The sequence below is a fragment of the Kogia breviceps genome, chromosome 20, assembly GCF_026419965.1.
Source record: "Kogia breviceps isolate mKogBre1 chromosome 20, mKogBre1 haplotype 1, whole genome shotgun sequence".
In the NCBI taxonomy this organism is placed as follows: Eukaryota; Metazoa; Chordata; class Mammalia; order Artiodactyla; family Physeteridae; genus Kogia; species Kogia breviceps.
Window position 1 is genome coordinate 19,947,581 of NC_081329.1, and position 16,368 is coordinate 19,963,948.

Sequence of the window (16,368 nt, forward strand, 5' to 3'; positions counted from 1 at the left end):
GTCTCCCGGGACTTAGCAATTTTGAGAGAGCTTTACTTCCTGCTGAAGTATTTTTATTATGCTCTTTCTTGAAGCAGGAAGATAGAAAAATATTCCCAAGGAACCTAGGGAAGCTCTTTACCCACTTACAGGTAAAGTGCCTTTGCCTGCCCCAAGCACTCTCCTACCTGATCATTGTTTTTTCAGAAGATAAAACTGAGACATTTAAATGGGGACTTAGAAGAGGGCTCTGTGATTAGCCAGTAAAGATCACTCTTAGAGTTGCGAAAAAGGAACAGTGATCCTAAATGACCATTGATCGATCTTCTTTCTCCAGTTTCCAACATACTGTCACAGCGATTGCTTCACTGATTTTCTGCAGAAGATAGAACTGCCTTTATGTGATGGAAAATGTTCACTGTATGACTTGGAGCTCTCCGGTCTTCTGAACCACCCGAATAAGCGATTGCCTCGAGGAATCCCAAAATAAAATCACGATATGAATTCATGAATCAAGAAAGTGCGGCTAATTTGCATAATAAGGCTTCTTTAGAGAATGCGGAGCTATATATCTGATACAAGACAATCCTGAAAGTATAATCCCATCATTTGCAAATAACTAACTATAAATTTAGAAGGTGATACTGAGCAAAAAACAAAAAGAGGGAGAGAGAGAGAGAGAAATGGCTTGATATGATCTACTTTCAGCATACGGTTCAGCCTCACATATTACAGTCACAATATTTCCTGTATTACTAAGACGCATTCGTATAGTAAAGAAGGGGAAACAAAACAGGACTCAGATAGAAGGAAATGACAATAAAGTAGATGGATTGAGCTCTTCAAGTCTGTGCTAGCAGAGAATGCAATTAAACAAAGGCTATGGTTTGTTAAAATCACAATGGTTAATAGTGTAGGTAGACCCACTGAATTCTTCACCATATAAACCATTCCATGTTTACAGCACAAATTAAAAATGTAATCTCACAGTACTGGAAGTATGCCTTTAACTGTTCCTAGGATAGCAAAGAAAATAAACGTTCCAAAAATAGCGTAAAAATAAAAGGAGGTACATCATGTCCCCTGTACGTATCACATAGAAAAAAAAAATTAAATAATCAATGTTCCTACTCTTTTATTATTATTTCAATCCCAGGATTTGAAAAGTAATGCAGAGTATCATTACATGAGAACTGGCTAATAGTAATTCAAAAATTATGAATTACTGCACTTTTTTAGCTAACAGGTTAAAAACCCAGGGATTTGATTGATGATCTCTCTAGAAGAAAAAAAAAGACCATTTGTAAATTCTTTGTTTACAACATGCCTTTCCCACCACCTGTAAGTGGAATTCTAGTTTCTCCATGACCCACTCAGTTGGAAGGAGTCTCTTTCTCTACTGAATTCTCATGGCACAGGGACTAGACCCATTTTACAATGTCTCATAGTGGTGCCCAAGCCTCATCTCCCTTTCTGGACCAAGTTCCTTGAGGACAGGCTCTGAGAGTGATTCCTGCTGGAAGTCCCCTGGTGCCCAGCCCTTGCTGCGAGGCCTCCGTGAATTTCTGCTGAATGAATACAGGATTAAGTGGATGTGTATCCAGACAAATTTCTACCTAGGTGTAACCTCCAGGCGTTATACATTGCATGAGCACTGTGTTATGTCTTTTAGTTAATAATATAGACAAACTCAGTTAAATAGTTTTTCCTGCAAAGACTTTTTTTTTTTTAATTTTTAGTATGAGCTAAAACCGTAATTAACCACTGAAATCAGAATAGCCCCAACATTTTGCAACTGACTACGCTGGAACTCTGATGAATACATGGACCAGCCCCCGGTAGATGTGCACTTCCAGAGGCGGCCATGGGCCTTGGAGCCTCAATCTGGAGCCACGCTCAACTATTTCGATGTTTGCCTCTGAGCCTCCCACAAACGATCATCTCAGGGCAGATGAGACAGCTCATTTAACCACAAATGAAATGCGGTGGGTAGACCTTTTCTAATTGATTCTAGATGAGCCAGGCCTGACATCCGTGTCTGGGAGGCTCCGCCCTCACAAAGTAGGTAGCGCTTTCACTATAGAAAGGAGATATGAATGACCAAAATAAGCAATGTGACCACCAGCTTCCACTTACAGGCATCATGACTTCATGTACGAAATTTAAATGGTACCTTTGATAGCATACTCAGATTCTAAAGGAATCTTGGCCAGGGGAGGGAGGGGGAAAAAGAGCACAGACTAATTTTCTGCTGTGTTGCATGTTTTTTTAATCCTCTCTAATTGCATTGAGAGTCTAGAGAAAATTAGTGGGAGAAAAGATCATGGGCATGTGAATAATTTATTCCACTTTATTTTACTATTATCAGGTTATAAAGTACTTAAGGCCTCACTTGCTTTTATACAGAGCATAAACCCATTTTTACGTCGTGGCAGCCGACTGCCTTGAAGAATTTAAAGAGGGTGCAGCTCAGAGAAAGAAGAGGGCAGGAAGAGAACTGCTTTAGAGACCCAGGGAACCAACAAGGGGTGTGCGAACCCCCTGCTCTATCATTAGCCTGACCCACAACTGTTAACTCCACAGGGGGTCCTCCGCCACTGTCCCCCGATCCCACCCTACGGCGGACCCATTTGATAATGAATAAACAAAGCACCAACAAACGCAACTAACAGAACAGGATGGCAAAAAACGATCATACTGCACCAAACAGATCTCTTTAATGCATCTGCTTTGACCTCTTCTTTTACAAGCACCCCAACGAAAATAAGCTAGAACAAAAGATGATTCGTTATGCACAGCCATAAAGAGCTCCAGGGCACGCCGCATCCATAATTCATGATGCACGGCCAGCCGCCATCAGCATCATTTATCCTTTCAATATTTTAAAGTGGTGAAAGGTTGCTGGATATTTTTAAAGTTGCTGATTTCTACATGATCCTTCCAAATTGAGGAACAAATGCGGAACTTTACTCTTCTGCAAATGACATTACTTAGAAACCTAAGACTACAAATCTACTAGAATTCACTTGGTTTCCATCATAGGGAGGGTGACTAAACAGCCCTAATAAAACTATTAAGCCAGCGGGCAACATATATCAGTTCTGTTGAAATTAATTCTTATCAAATCACTTCTGCTTTCTGTTTTAAAAATAAACGCCCCAGTTTTCTTCTCACTGTGGTTAAAATCCATCCCATCCCATCCACCCAAATCAAAGAGACATGCCAGGAAAGTGAGGTCCCAAGAGGTACTTAGCTTGACAGGAAAGTGAGGCCCAGAGACGTACTTCGCTTGCCCAAGATCTCCCAGCCAGGCGGAGAGGCCCTCATTAACATCCTGGACTGTTTCCTTCATTCCTAGGGACCTGCCTGGGGTCCAGGATCATATAACGTCTGAATGACCTCAGAGTGAGCCCCTGACTCTATCCCCACTCCATTCACATCCGTCTTCCATGCCGCTGCCCTGAGTGGTCTTACAAAAGGTACACTTCCCCCATTTGACCCTTCAATATGTCCTTCTCACCCTAGGGGGAAAAAAAATCATCAAATCAAATAAAAATATTTTAGCTGTATATCATGCTGCCAAGAAGTTTAGCTTATCAGGTAGACAGGCTAAAAACTATCGACATGGCATGGGCACTGATAAGTAAAAGAACTGGCTTCTGATAATCTGTACGACCCCCTTCCGCATCCCAACTCCATCGTACTTCAGCGGACCCGGTGGTTTGCAGAAAGTCCTCTAGCGTCACCTCCACTCAGCTAGAGGCCTGCTCCCATCCATCCAACCCCACCCATGGGGCTCCAGAGAGCTCCCCTCCTCAGGCCTCTCCTGGCCCCGGAGATCTTTTTTAACTTGGCATTTATTACACAGCACTGCAACCGTTCATCTACTGGGTGCACCACTTCCCTAAACTGCAGCTTCCTGGGATCAAGGCCTAGTCACCCCGGACCGCCCACCACCTGCCCTATCGCCATTGTAGATGCCCAGTTAACGCTTCTAGTCCATCACTGCAGAGTTTAAACACACGTCTTTCACACACGTTATTCCATTTTTCACTCAACCAACCACCCGTTTATGGCAGGTGGAAAGCTATCATCCCCCTGAGAGACAGGACAGGGTGGTGGCAGAGAACGTAGGCTGTGGAGGACAGCCTGGGCCCTGCCACATACTGCATGAACCCAACACCAAGTTCCTCGGTGTTCCTGAGCTAATGTTTAGTGGGCTGGCCAAAAAGTTCATTCGGCTTTTTCATACCATCTTAAGGAAAACCCTGAACGAACTTTTTGGCCAGCCCAGTACCATGCGGTAAAAACTGCTCCGGACCCTTGGCGTGCATGAATGCATTTAATACTCATAACATCTGAGGAGGCTGTGACAGCAAGAGCGAATGCTTAGGAAGTGTTCGAATTATTTCTCCTCATTCACAGATGAAGAAACTGAGGTTCAGGGTGGCTTCCCAGAGATCCAGGCTTCTTTCCTCCCTAATCCACTGGCTTGGAAAGATAAAAGATGTAAGGCTTCTTGCTCTGATGCTGGTTTAGCATAACACAAGAAAGCCGCATGGCAATATTCATCTCTAGCTATGGTTAAAGGGACATTTTTTCCAATATCACCCTCCGTAGGAAATTATGTAGACTCCTTGAGATAAAGATCTGCCCCATTACAGAAATTAGCTAAGTCAGAGGAGTAGGAAGCAGAAAGGTATGCGTACTTTAAGTAGCACACACCCAGACCCCAAGCATTATCAAATCGAGCCCAGTGTGCACCTGAATCCTTAGAAGGCGAGAGAGCGTGCTCGTCGCATGGATGCGAACAAAGGCACCGACACACCGCGAGATTCTGCAAAAGCAAATATTTGTCTACAACCAAAGAACGAGGGTTCTTTTCTAACTAAGAACAATGTACACCATTCTAATTCCTGATTCTTTCTCCTGCTTGACAGCGGGCTCTGATTTCAATGGAAATCCCCCCACGAATAAACGTCTTGAATCCCAGATGGCAAAATAAATCAGAAGATTTATGGACTGTAAAAAGGGATGACATGAGTGATCCAACCTTCACGGAACGCCTGGGGTCGGGTGTGCAGCAGCTTTTCAATTCCTGGAAACAGTCACCTGCTCTTTTTGGCTCAGCAAAAAAATTTTAACCTCCCTGGTAATCAACAAGACGCCATCATCCCTGCTATTTGGGTGAGGTTTTAACGCTGCGCCCTGTCCCACAGTCAAGGCTCGGTGGCATCAACAGTTTTCAAGAAGTGGTTGAGAGGCTAACACAGACCCAATAAGCTCTGTATGGCTACAGGAAAGCCTGGTCCAAGAGCCCCAAAGGCAAATTCCTGAAATGACCAAACAGAAAACTAGTGAATTTTCCTTCTCCCTACACCAAGAATAAAAAGAAGGAAGCAAGGTACTAGCCAGTGGGAATGCACATTACATTATACAGTAACCAGAGGGTGAGCATGTGTGTTTTTCTCGGGGGAGGCGAGAAGGCATACATAGTTGCAGAGGCTAAATAAAAGAAAGAAATTCAAAAGAACACCTGCCCCAAACTAGAGGGGGCCACAACCAGGGCCATGCCACTCACTAGCCATCTGCGGATGAGCAGTGTCAGCAGAGGGGACAGATGCATCCTCCTGCAGGGGCTTTGCATCTCATTTTTTGTTTCTGTAACCTGGACACGAAATGGCCCAGCTCTCAGCAGACCAGTGAGCTGTTTGGGGGCATCACAGCGTTCTAGAAAATTCCCATCTCTCTTTTTAGCTCTTCGCCACGTGATTCACCTGTAACAAGCCCCCTGAATCAAAGGCGCCTCAGCTATGCCATGTCGCTGGACAGCTAAGGTGAGTCAGGATCCCCCCAGCCAATATTTGCTTTAATAACATGTTCAGAAAACGTGGCTTCCTCTTTCCCTCCATGCTGTCTGAACCAATTTGGACATTTACTGTGAGAAGGAGGATTTGAAAGACCCAACACTTCATTGGACCCTGTGAACAATCTCTTTTCTCCAAGAACCTGACTGGTGATGATTTTGTTTGCTTTAAGCAAAATACACAACTCAGTAGCTTTTAAACACACAAGCCACTCTACCAGGATTTAACTGTTTACTGTTCTTCCAGGTCAAACACATTTTAGTGGGCTGGGTTAGACCCATCCTTTATTCATGACACACACACAGAGAAGCAGACAGTTAGGATAATCTCTTACATTTTGACCCCTACTGGTCCCAGGATAAAATATCCAGGGCACATCTGTGCATAACACACCAAGCTGAGGTCTAGAAAATACAATGGTGTGGAACTCTGGGGCTAGTTACAGGGCAGAAATGAAAATGGCCCCGCTGGCACAGGTGGACTGGCCTCTACGTGACAGTTGGCATAGAAAGGCATGTTTCTACCAAGCAATCTTCTGAGCCAATGAGATACAGTTCATTATCAATTCTTTTTCACTAATGTCTCCCGTGGACACAGCACTGCCACTGTCTTATTTTGATCAGTGGTATATTTAACTGTAGACATGCGAGATTTGTAATTATTGCTATGTCTAAACATTACATCATGTTATAATGGATGAATTAAGCTGGGAAATGCATAATTATGCTGCAAACAATGGTACTCCACTAGGCATCACAGAAGCCAATTAAAAAGATTACCCTTATTTTAAATGACAGAGTTAAGCTTTCATCATTCCCAAGCCCCTTTTTAGGTCCCACCATTTGACTCAGAGATTTGTCTTTCTCTAATTGCATCTCGACAGTGTCCTGAGCACAAAGAGGGGTCACCAACCCTGAAGGAAATAAAATTGTGTATTTCTCAAACTTCTGGAAGGTGGAGAACTTAGTTTAAAATCTATAAAATAGTCTGGAAAGAATCAAAGGTCTGTCATATAGGACTAACTAAACAGTACATCCATTGGTAGAATATTATGCTATACGTGTATGTACACACACACAATAGTTTTATAACTGCTCATATGGAAACATCTCCAAAATATATTTTACGTGACCAAAAGCAAGGTGCAGAGCAATGACTACAGCATGATCTCTTTCAGGTTAAAATATTTGAAAACACATGTTTTATTTTCCTTGAAAGCAATAACAAGAAAGAGTTTACTGAGGAGAAAGGGGCCTCGGGGAGGGGGCTGAGAGGGGCTTTTGCTTTTGAATATACCATTCACGTACAGGTATTACTTTTTTATGGTCAGTAGACGTTATATGGGTAGAGAATTATGGTTCGCTGTGTGATCCCTTCTGTTACTTCTCTGTATTTAGAAAAATAGTAATGGTATTTCATTCAATCACAAAGGAAGCTATCAATACATTGTATCAAATGAAATTTAAAACTTCAAAACATCATAAGTTTTTTAAACATCGAAAAGGCAAAAACACCTTAAGGATGATGGGGGTCAGGGCAGGCCACCCCCAAATATGCCACTTTGACATATTATTTTGAATTAAAGTTAAACAGCCACTACAAGAAGGACACTCTGACCCTTTGTCCCCACCCCCCACCCCGAAAGTAGGAAATAAATCTCCCGGGTCCGGTGAAAGGTACCCTTCCTATACCAGTAGGTAAAAGAGGTATTCTTATCTCCAGAGATAGGGAACTCAAGGTAGAGAAGACTGTACAAACTCTGCTTAGTTTCTTCATTAGTACCCAAGCCTAAGATTATCTTGTCAGTTCTTCACAAATTTATTGTTTCTTTGTCGAAAAGGTATATAAACAGCCTGCTTTGGTCAGTTCTTAGCTCCCCTATCTATAGCACCCCCATCCATATGAAATTAAATTTGTTTTTTTCCTCCTCTTAATCTGCCTGTGTCAGCTTAATTATTAGACCAGCCAAAAGAACCAAAATGGGTAAAGGAAAGTGTTCCCCTCCCTGACAGTTTGATAGTCAAAAGGTTATCATCTTTCATATATAAAGTGTTAATGTAAACTGAACTCTGTGATTATAAGAAATCACTGTGATTAAAAAAAAATACCAATAAGACGATCCCAAAAGATATGATCAGACAATTCACAAAAGAAGCAACACAATTAGGCAACATTCATAGAGGAAAACATGCATGTTCCCCAATTAAAATGTGATCTATCAGTGATATATTGTTTTCCATTCATTGTTAGTGCATTTTTAAGATGACACCCAATGCTGAGGAAGTGCAGTGAAATCATTCTAGCATCCCATGCAGGTAGCACAATGTTCCTCAAATGAATAGCAACATAAGCATGTACTGAACCTTAGACAGTCTTTGCCTTTGACTCAATGAGTCTGTTTCTAGGATTACTGCCCAAATAAGAGTTTTTTTTTTTTTTTTTTTGCGGTATGCGGGCCTCTCGCTGTTGTGGCCTCTCCCGTTGCGGAGCACAGGCTCCGGACGCGCAGGCCTAGCGGCCATGGCTCACGGGCTTAGTTGCTCCGCGGCATGTGGGATCTTCCCGGACCAGGGCACGAACCCGTGTCCCCTGCATCGGCAGGCGGATTCTCAACCACTGCGCCACCAGGGAAGCCCCAAATAAGAGTTTTTATAAAGAAATACAGTCATCACAGAATTACTCATAACAACAAAACTTGAAACTACTCAGGTGTCTAATGTTTAAATAAAGGTAAAAATTTCCTTGATGTACTATTATATAAGCATTTATAATTACTGTGTAGCTACTAATAACATGAAACCATACTCATGGTAGCTTAGGTTAAAATTTTTTTTAATTATTTATACAATATGATTATCACATTTTAATAAACCTAAACTTAAAGGGGAAAAAAACTGAAAAGAAATAGAGCAAAATGTGTAATTATGTTAGATACCAACTATGAGTATTTTTTTCCCCTTTATACTCCAAGTTTGCAAATGTTTTAATAATGGGGAAAATGCATTTTGAAAAAAGCATAAGGTATTCACGAATAAGAATCACACTGTACTATACTCCATAAGCTTATAAGCTTAAAAGCATAAGCTTTTATCCATAAGCTTATCAGATTTCCAAATAGATCTTTAGACTTGTGCTTTCTTGAATAATGGTAGAAACATCAGCAGCAGCAGCTAATACCTAAGGGACCCCTGCCATGCGTCAAGCATTGTTCAAAGCATTTTGCTTGTATTAACTCAACATGCGGGGCCAGCCTATGAGACAAACTGTTATGACATCCAAAGTCACACAGCTAACAAGTGGAACAGGGATTCGAACCCAGCAGAATCTCAAGAGCCCTTGCAAATAACCACCATATTATAACGCTTCCATTTTAAAATGCAACACAAAATTCCAAGTGTCTCAAGTCAAAATACTAAGTACAAACAAAACAAAGTTTTTTAATATCTTGCACCTCCTAGGATTTCAATTAAAATGTAACTAAGTATATTTTGATAAATTGACAGGCAGGGGAAGACAAACTCCAATGGTGATATGATGAAAGGTGCAAGAAAACGCCATCACAGCGTGGTAAGTGGAGTCCAAACAAATAAAGTGCATAAAATATGCTGTTCCATCGGTGCAAAATTAATTAAAAAAACAGTATTTGCAGTCAGTCCGTGGTGTCACAAGAAAGCCCAAAGTAAAGACAGGGAAACGTAGTCCACAGTAAAATGCTAATTGTGTTACAGCTAAATTCGCCTTTATTGAAGGATCTGTTATGGTAAGATTTCAAGTCAGGAAAATCGATGTTCTGGATACATTCCTAGCGATCACAGAGGCATGCAGCCATCTGGCTGGGGGAGCAACCAACGTGCGTGTTCCCTCTGGACTCAGACGCAGAGAACCGGACCAGGGGCACGCTTAGCAGGGGATCACCCAGGACAGGTGCTCTGTCAGCCCGACAGTAACTTGATCGTGAGTCTGAGCCAATCATCTGAAACCACCCTGCAGCTCTCTGAGCCGTAAATCCCCTCCGTGGTCTTGACAGAGCCCTGCCTGATGGACAAGGAATGAGCTAGGACAGTGCTCCCAAAACTCTAGTTCATGGCCACTGGCAAACTCTGACCAGTCCATAAATGACAGTTACCATCAAGAAGCCTCTTCTCTGTGACAACTGCTAGCTGCTTTTGTGCACACACACCCATCCCCAGGCACGGCCTGCTGATCTATCTGAACGCCCTCCGCCTTTTTAAGAGACATTCTAATTTGAAATACCCTTCTCCACGTCTCCATGCGATTGACTGGGACTGGAAATCACACTCAGTTGCAATGCAGCCCTTTCAGGAACCCCTCTCTGAGACCATACCTCTCGCTGGCACCTGACCATGACCTCTGCTGACCTCTGCGTGGGCAGGTCCCACGCCTTACCAGACCCTGTATGCCCAACACGGAGACAGTGCACAGCATGCAGTGACACAGAATGGACGTCTAGGAAAGAGGGGGACAGAGGTGAGTCTGCGTATCCTGGAGGGTGGTGGGCAGCCCAAGCCCGAGAGGCGGAGCTGCACAGTGCGCAGGAGCAGAGGGTCGGGGCTGAAATCGCAGGGTGCTCTGATTCCGGGGGACACACGTAACTTTCTGATAATCAATTTCTCCCCCTGAGAGTCAGGACAATGACAGTATCGACCCCCTAGGGTTGCTGGGGGGATTCAGTGAGATCACCCATGAGAAGCCCTTCGCGCTGTCTCCAGAACATGACAGGAACTCAACAGTGTCACCGATTCTCCTATTTTCTCCCAACCCTATGCCCTGAGAACGACTGATGTGATGATTAATACAATAATAACCTTTAGGGCATGAAAAATAAGAATCTCATGGAAACAGTAATAAAGTTGATAAAACAACAGTACCTAGGAGAAATATTTTTTTGATTTTATATTTTCCTTCTCCATACCTTTTTTTTTAAACATCCTCTTTTCAAAAAAAAAAAGAGAAAGGGAGGCATGTTCTACTACCTCCAAATTCACTACTACTGTAACACAGTACCAATACAATGTTAAGATCACATGCTTCATTTTAGGTGTGGGGAGGATCCAAGAAAATTAACTTTAATTCTCTCAACATTTAATATGCTAAGAATAGTAAACCACCCCAACAAAGTGTCCCTCAACAAAGACATCTCTAAGTAGCAGCCATATCTTTTTAATATGGCAGTACCCGATTTAATTTAGACTGTCTCTGGAGGCAGTGTTCATGCAGTCTCTGGGGTTCAGAAATCACTGCTGATGGCAGTCCCTCTCAGAACAGAAGCAAATCCATAAATGACTCTGAAACACAGAAAAGATTCCTGAAGAGGAGGCATTTCCCTCCTCTTAAAACAGGCTGATGAGTTTTGGAAGTCTTGAGAAAACCTCAGAAACAATGCCTTTTCCTTTTTCAGCATCCTCTCGAGATCTGCCTGAGATTTCTTGCAAACATATGATCTAAACTTTAAATAACTGAAAAGAATGACTATGTCAAGCAAATTCAAAATTATACCTGATTTTTTTCCATATGACCACATTTTCTTCTAGAAAAGCAAAAGCCAGTTTTTTCCAGTCATTCCTCAAACATGCAATGAATTTCTCCATATATAGTCAGATTCCATGAGTATGAGAGTCAACAATTACATCAACCAAAACCCCATCTCAGCTCCTCATGACCACAGCCAGGTATTTTATTTTATTCTCCTAAAAATCCCACTTTGGTACACACGTCTGTTTACAGAAGTCATCAGTCAACAGTGATTGATGACAGCATCCAGCTCATAAACGTATGGTACACTTGTCTGTCTAATCTGGTAACAACCTACTTCTGAATCAATGCAACCCCATCCCCTTAACCCTCACACCCGCCTATGGCCTTGCCAATCATTCCAGAACTCTACTCAAAATCTGTATGGGAAAAAAGCACTGTACAGAAGACAGTAATGACACCAGTACTTACCTGTGCTTCTCTCCTACATGTCCTTTGTGTGTCAGCCCCCCATTAAGTAACACATGCACAGCACAGACCAGAAGTCTACATGTCCTACTTTCTGTCCTCTCATCAACACTAAGGAAGAGGATTCTCATGGCAGCTGTGCTAAAAGATGTGCATCAGCGTGGCATCTCAAGGCCTAGCTTAAAAACCCCTTCTCAAGTCATGTCTTAGAAGGAAAGTTGCCACAAAGAGTCTGGCAAAAGAATTCCAGAACATTCGCCCCAGGAAGAAAGCCACCAACCTCACTGGCTCCTTCCCTCCAGAAGCACCTGACTTACAGTTGTGGCTGTATAACACTGTGAGTACACTAAATGCCAGGGAACTGTTTACTGTAAAATGGTTCATTTCAAGCTTCGTTCTAGATGCAAATGGGAAGTGTTGTGCGTGGTGTCCAGATATTACTGATGTGGCCACACTGAGACGTAAGTTTTGTTTCCACCACCGTAAGTTTATTGCAGTGGTGACAAGGAGACCTGTAACATGTTTTGCTAGGCTCGTGAGTGAAAACTGGATGTCACAAAACTTCTCAATATTAGAAATGATGAAGGAACAATATATTTTAGATCATCTGCCAAAATAGCAATATACTTCCTACAATTTAACTTCCAGGGCCCTTAAAGTAAATTGCTTGAAGAAACTGGAACCCAAAGATTACAGGTGGGGAATTTTTGAAGCATCTCTATATTCAAGTGGAGATCAGAGAATCCCAACTAAATAGAATTGTGAACTTACTAATATGACAGCTGTGGTCTGAGCAAAAGGTCTCTGTAAAAGGGCTCCCTTGAAGATTATGACTCAAACATTGAGGAACTAAGGTGACTGGCAGTGGAGGGAATCATAACATGTGAATTCTTTAAATAAAATTTTGACTTTAATTTTGCCTATGTTACTTATAAAAAAATAAAAAATAAAATAAAATAAAAAAAACCTTTACATTAAAAAAATGGTTGGGCTTACCCGGTGGCACAGTGGTTGAGAATCCGCCTGCCAAGGCAGGCACACGGGTTCGAGCCCTGGTCCGGGAAGATCCCACATGCCGCAGAGCAACTGGGCCTGTGAGCCACAACTACTGAGCCTGCGCGTCTGGAGCCTGTGCTCCGCAACGGGAGAGGCCGCGATAGTGAGAGGCCCGCGCACCGCGATGAAGAGTGGCCCCCACTTGCCGCAACTAGAGAAAGCTCTCGCACAGAAACGAAGACCCAACACAGCCAAAAATAAATAAATAAATAAAATTTTTAAGAAAGGTTAATTTCATGCATGTGAATTTCACCTGGATAAAAAGGAGGAAGAGGAGGAAGAAGCAAGAGCAGCAGGGCTAGACTCCGTCAGCCACCCCACCCAAAACGCAGAAAGGCAGGCACAAGACAGGGAACCCCCAAAGAGCAGTCTTGATACAACTTAACACAACTTACACAACTTAACTTCCTTTCCTCCTTGCCCTTCTCCTAAGCACCCTTGTGCACAGATGTGCAAAAGCGAAGGAAACAGCTGGGACAGCCCGGTGCTTAGGACTGGCAGTCCAGGGCAGGAAGTTCCCTCCTGAGGCGGTAAAACAGGCTCCAGGCTCGCAAAGCCCATGCAAACCCACCACAGTAACTAACTCACCAGGACCCGAATGCCTCTCCCCTGCTCCCATGCTCCCCACTCCCACTTTCTTTCTCCTTCAGTATCCCTTGCCTTCTGTAAACTGACAGCTAAAGAGAAAGAAGTTTGCTGATAGTTTTTTGCTAATATACTCTTTAAGAAACAAGGCATCACTGTTTGCAGCTAAGAGATTAGGTCGAGGACGGAAAAATGAGAAAATATTTTCTTGCATTCTGCACCAAAAATAAAAATAACTGAAAATGTTTTCTCCTTCCTCTCCACGAATAAGTCAGGCCCACTGGCAGTGGTGTCTGGGAGTTGTTACCACAGAGTATATAGCACACACGAACCATCACTGCCTTCGTTCCGGCCAGCAACTCTTCTACAATCTCCCCTGAACTCAAACCAGCAGGAAACCTGGAAGGAGCTTCTGGAAAGCAACAGCACTCGGAAGAAGGCAAAACAGCTGGGACACACCATGGAAAACACCTTCTTTCCTGCATCGCCACCATCAGATCTTCACTCTCCTTACCATTTATACTTTCCCACTTCTAAAGGCCAATGTCAAGGAAGGGTAGGGGGCTAGTTAGAAAGAAAGAACTATGACGTGGAAGAGAATAAAGAAAAAAGAATGAAAAGAAATGAAGACAGCTTAAGAGACCTCTAGGACAATATTAAACTCAACAACATTCGCGTTATAGGGGTCCCAGAAGGAAGAGAGAGAGAGAAAGGACCAGAGAAAATATTTGAAGAGATTATAGTCGAAAACTTCCCTAACATGGGAAAGGAAATAGCCACCCAAGTTGAGGAAGCACAGAGTCCCAGACAGGATAAACCCAAGGAGAAACATGCCAAGACACATAGTAATCAAATTGGAAAAAATTAAAGACAAAGAAAAATTATTGAAAGCAACAAGGGATAAACAACAAATAACACACAAGGGAACTCCCATAAGGTTAACAGCTGATTTCTCAGCAGAAACTCTACAAGCCAGAAGGGAGTGGCATGATGTACTTAAAGTGATGAAAGGGAAGAACCTACAACCAAGATTACTCTACCTAACAAGGATCTCATTCAGATTCCATGGAGAAATCAAAAGCTTTAAAGACAAGGAAAAGCTAAGAGAATTCAGCACCACCAAACCAGATCTACAACAAATGCTAAAGGAACTTCTCTAAGTGGGAAACACAAGAGAAGAAAAGGACCTACAAAAACAATCCCAAAACAATTAAGAAAATGGTTAACAGGAACATGCATACCAATAATAACCCTGAATGTAAATGGATTAAACAGCCCAGCCAAAAGACATAGACAGGCTGAATGGATACAAAAACAAGACCCATATATATGCTGTCCACAACAGACCCACTTCAGACCTAGGGACACATACAGACTGAAAGTGAGGGAATGGAAAAAGATATTCCATGAAAGTGGAAATCAAAAGAAAGCTGGAGTTGCAATACTCATATCAGGTAAAATAGACTTTAAAATAAAGAACGTTACAAGAGAAAAGGAAGGAGACTTCCCTGGTGGTGCAGTGGTTAAAAATCTGCCTGCCAATGCAGGGGACACGGGTTCGAGCCCTGGTTCGGGAAGATCACACATGCCGCAGAGCAACTAAGCCCATGTGCCACAACTACTGAACCTGAGCTCTAGAGCCCATGAGCCACAACTACTGAGCCCATGTGCCATAACTACTGAAGCCCACACACCTAGAGCCCATGCTTCGCAACCAGAGAAGCCACTGCAATGAGAAACCCACGCACCGCAACGAAGAATAGCCCCCGCTCGCCGCAACTAGAGAAAGCCTGCGCACAGCAACAAAGACCCAACGCAGCCAAAAATAAATAAATAAATAAACTTATTTTAAAAAGAGACAAGGAAGGACACTACATAATGATCAAGGGATCAATCCAAGAAGAAGATATAACAATTATAAATATATACGCACCCAACGTAGGAGCACCTCAGTACATAAGGCAACTGCTAACAGCTATAAAAGAGGAAATCACAACAATAGTGGGGGACTTGAACACCTCACTTACACCAATGGACAGATCATCCAAACAGAAAATTAATAAGGAAACACAAGCTTTAAATGACACAGTAGACCAAATAAATTTAATTGATATTTACTAGGACATTACATACAAAAATAGCAGATTACACTGTCTTCTCAAGTGCACATTCTCCAGGACAGATCACATCTTGGGTCACAAATCAAGCCTCAGTAAATTTAAGAAAATTGAAATCATTTCAAACATCTTTTCTGACCACAATGCTATGCGATCAGAAATCAATTACAGGGGAAAACACGTAAAAAACACAAACACACGGAGGCTAAACTATATGTTAATAAATAACCAAGAGATCACTGAAGAAATCAAAGAGGAAAGCAAAAAATACCTAGAGACAAATTATAATGAAAGCACAATGATCCAAAACCTATGGGATGCAGCAAAAACAGTGCTAAGAGGGAACTTTATAACAATACAAGCCTACCTCAAGAAACAAGAAAAATCTCAAACAAACAATCTAGCCTTACATCTAAAGGAACTAGAGAAAGAAGAACAAACAAAACCCCAAGTTAGTAGAAGGAAAGAAATCATAAAGAACAGAGCAGAAATAAATGAAATAGAAACAAAGAAAACAATAGCAAAGATCAATAAAACTAAAAGCTGGTTCTTTGAGAAGATAAAATTGATAAACCATTAGCCAGACTCACCAAGAAAAACAGGGAGAGGACTCAACTCAATAAAGGAGAAGTTACAACAGACATTGCAGAAATATAAAGCATCCTAAGAGACTACTACAAGCAACTCTATGCCAGTAAAATGGACAACCTGGAAGAAATGGACAAATTCTTAGAAAGGTATAACCTTCTAAGACTGAACCAGGAAGAAATAGAAAATAGGAACAGACCAGTCACAAGTAATGA

The 16,368-nt window shown here is 42.2% G+C and overlaps 1 protein-coding gene and 1 non-coding gene across 10 annotated transcripts in view; one reads left to right on the plus strand and one right to left on the minus strand.

Annotated features, from left to right (window-relative positions):
- Nucleotides 1-16,368, minus strand: part of MFHAS1 (multifunctional ROCO family signaling regulator 1) — a 112,859-nt gene that overhangs the window by 84,842 nt on the left and 11,649 nt on the right. Inside the window, exon 2 of one of the 9 annotated variants that reach the window (XM_067022313.1) lies at nt 1,212-1,258. The exons of the other annotated variants lie outside the window; for them this stretch is intronic. Coding sequence (XP_066878414.1) covers nt 1,227-1,258 — 32 coding nt within the window. The 3' untranslated portion in view covers nt 1,212-1,226. Of the gene's footprint in view, nt 1-1,211; nt 1,259-16,368 lie in introns of those variants that run through there. 9 annotated transcript variants of the gene reach the window in all.
- Nucleotides 12,196-12,330, plus strand: LOC131747636 (small nucleolar RNA SNORA1). The gene has a single exon (XR_009332965.1). It is a non-coding gene; the product is annotated as a small nucleolar RNA SNORA1 (small nucleolar RNA).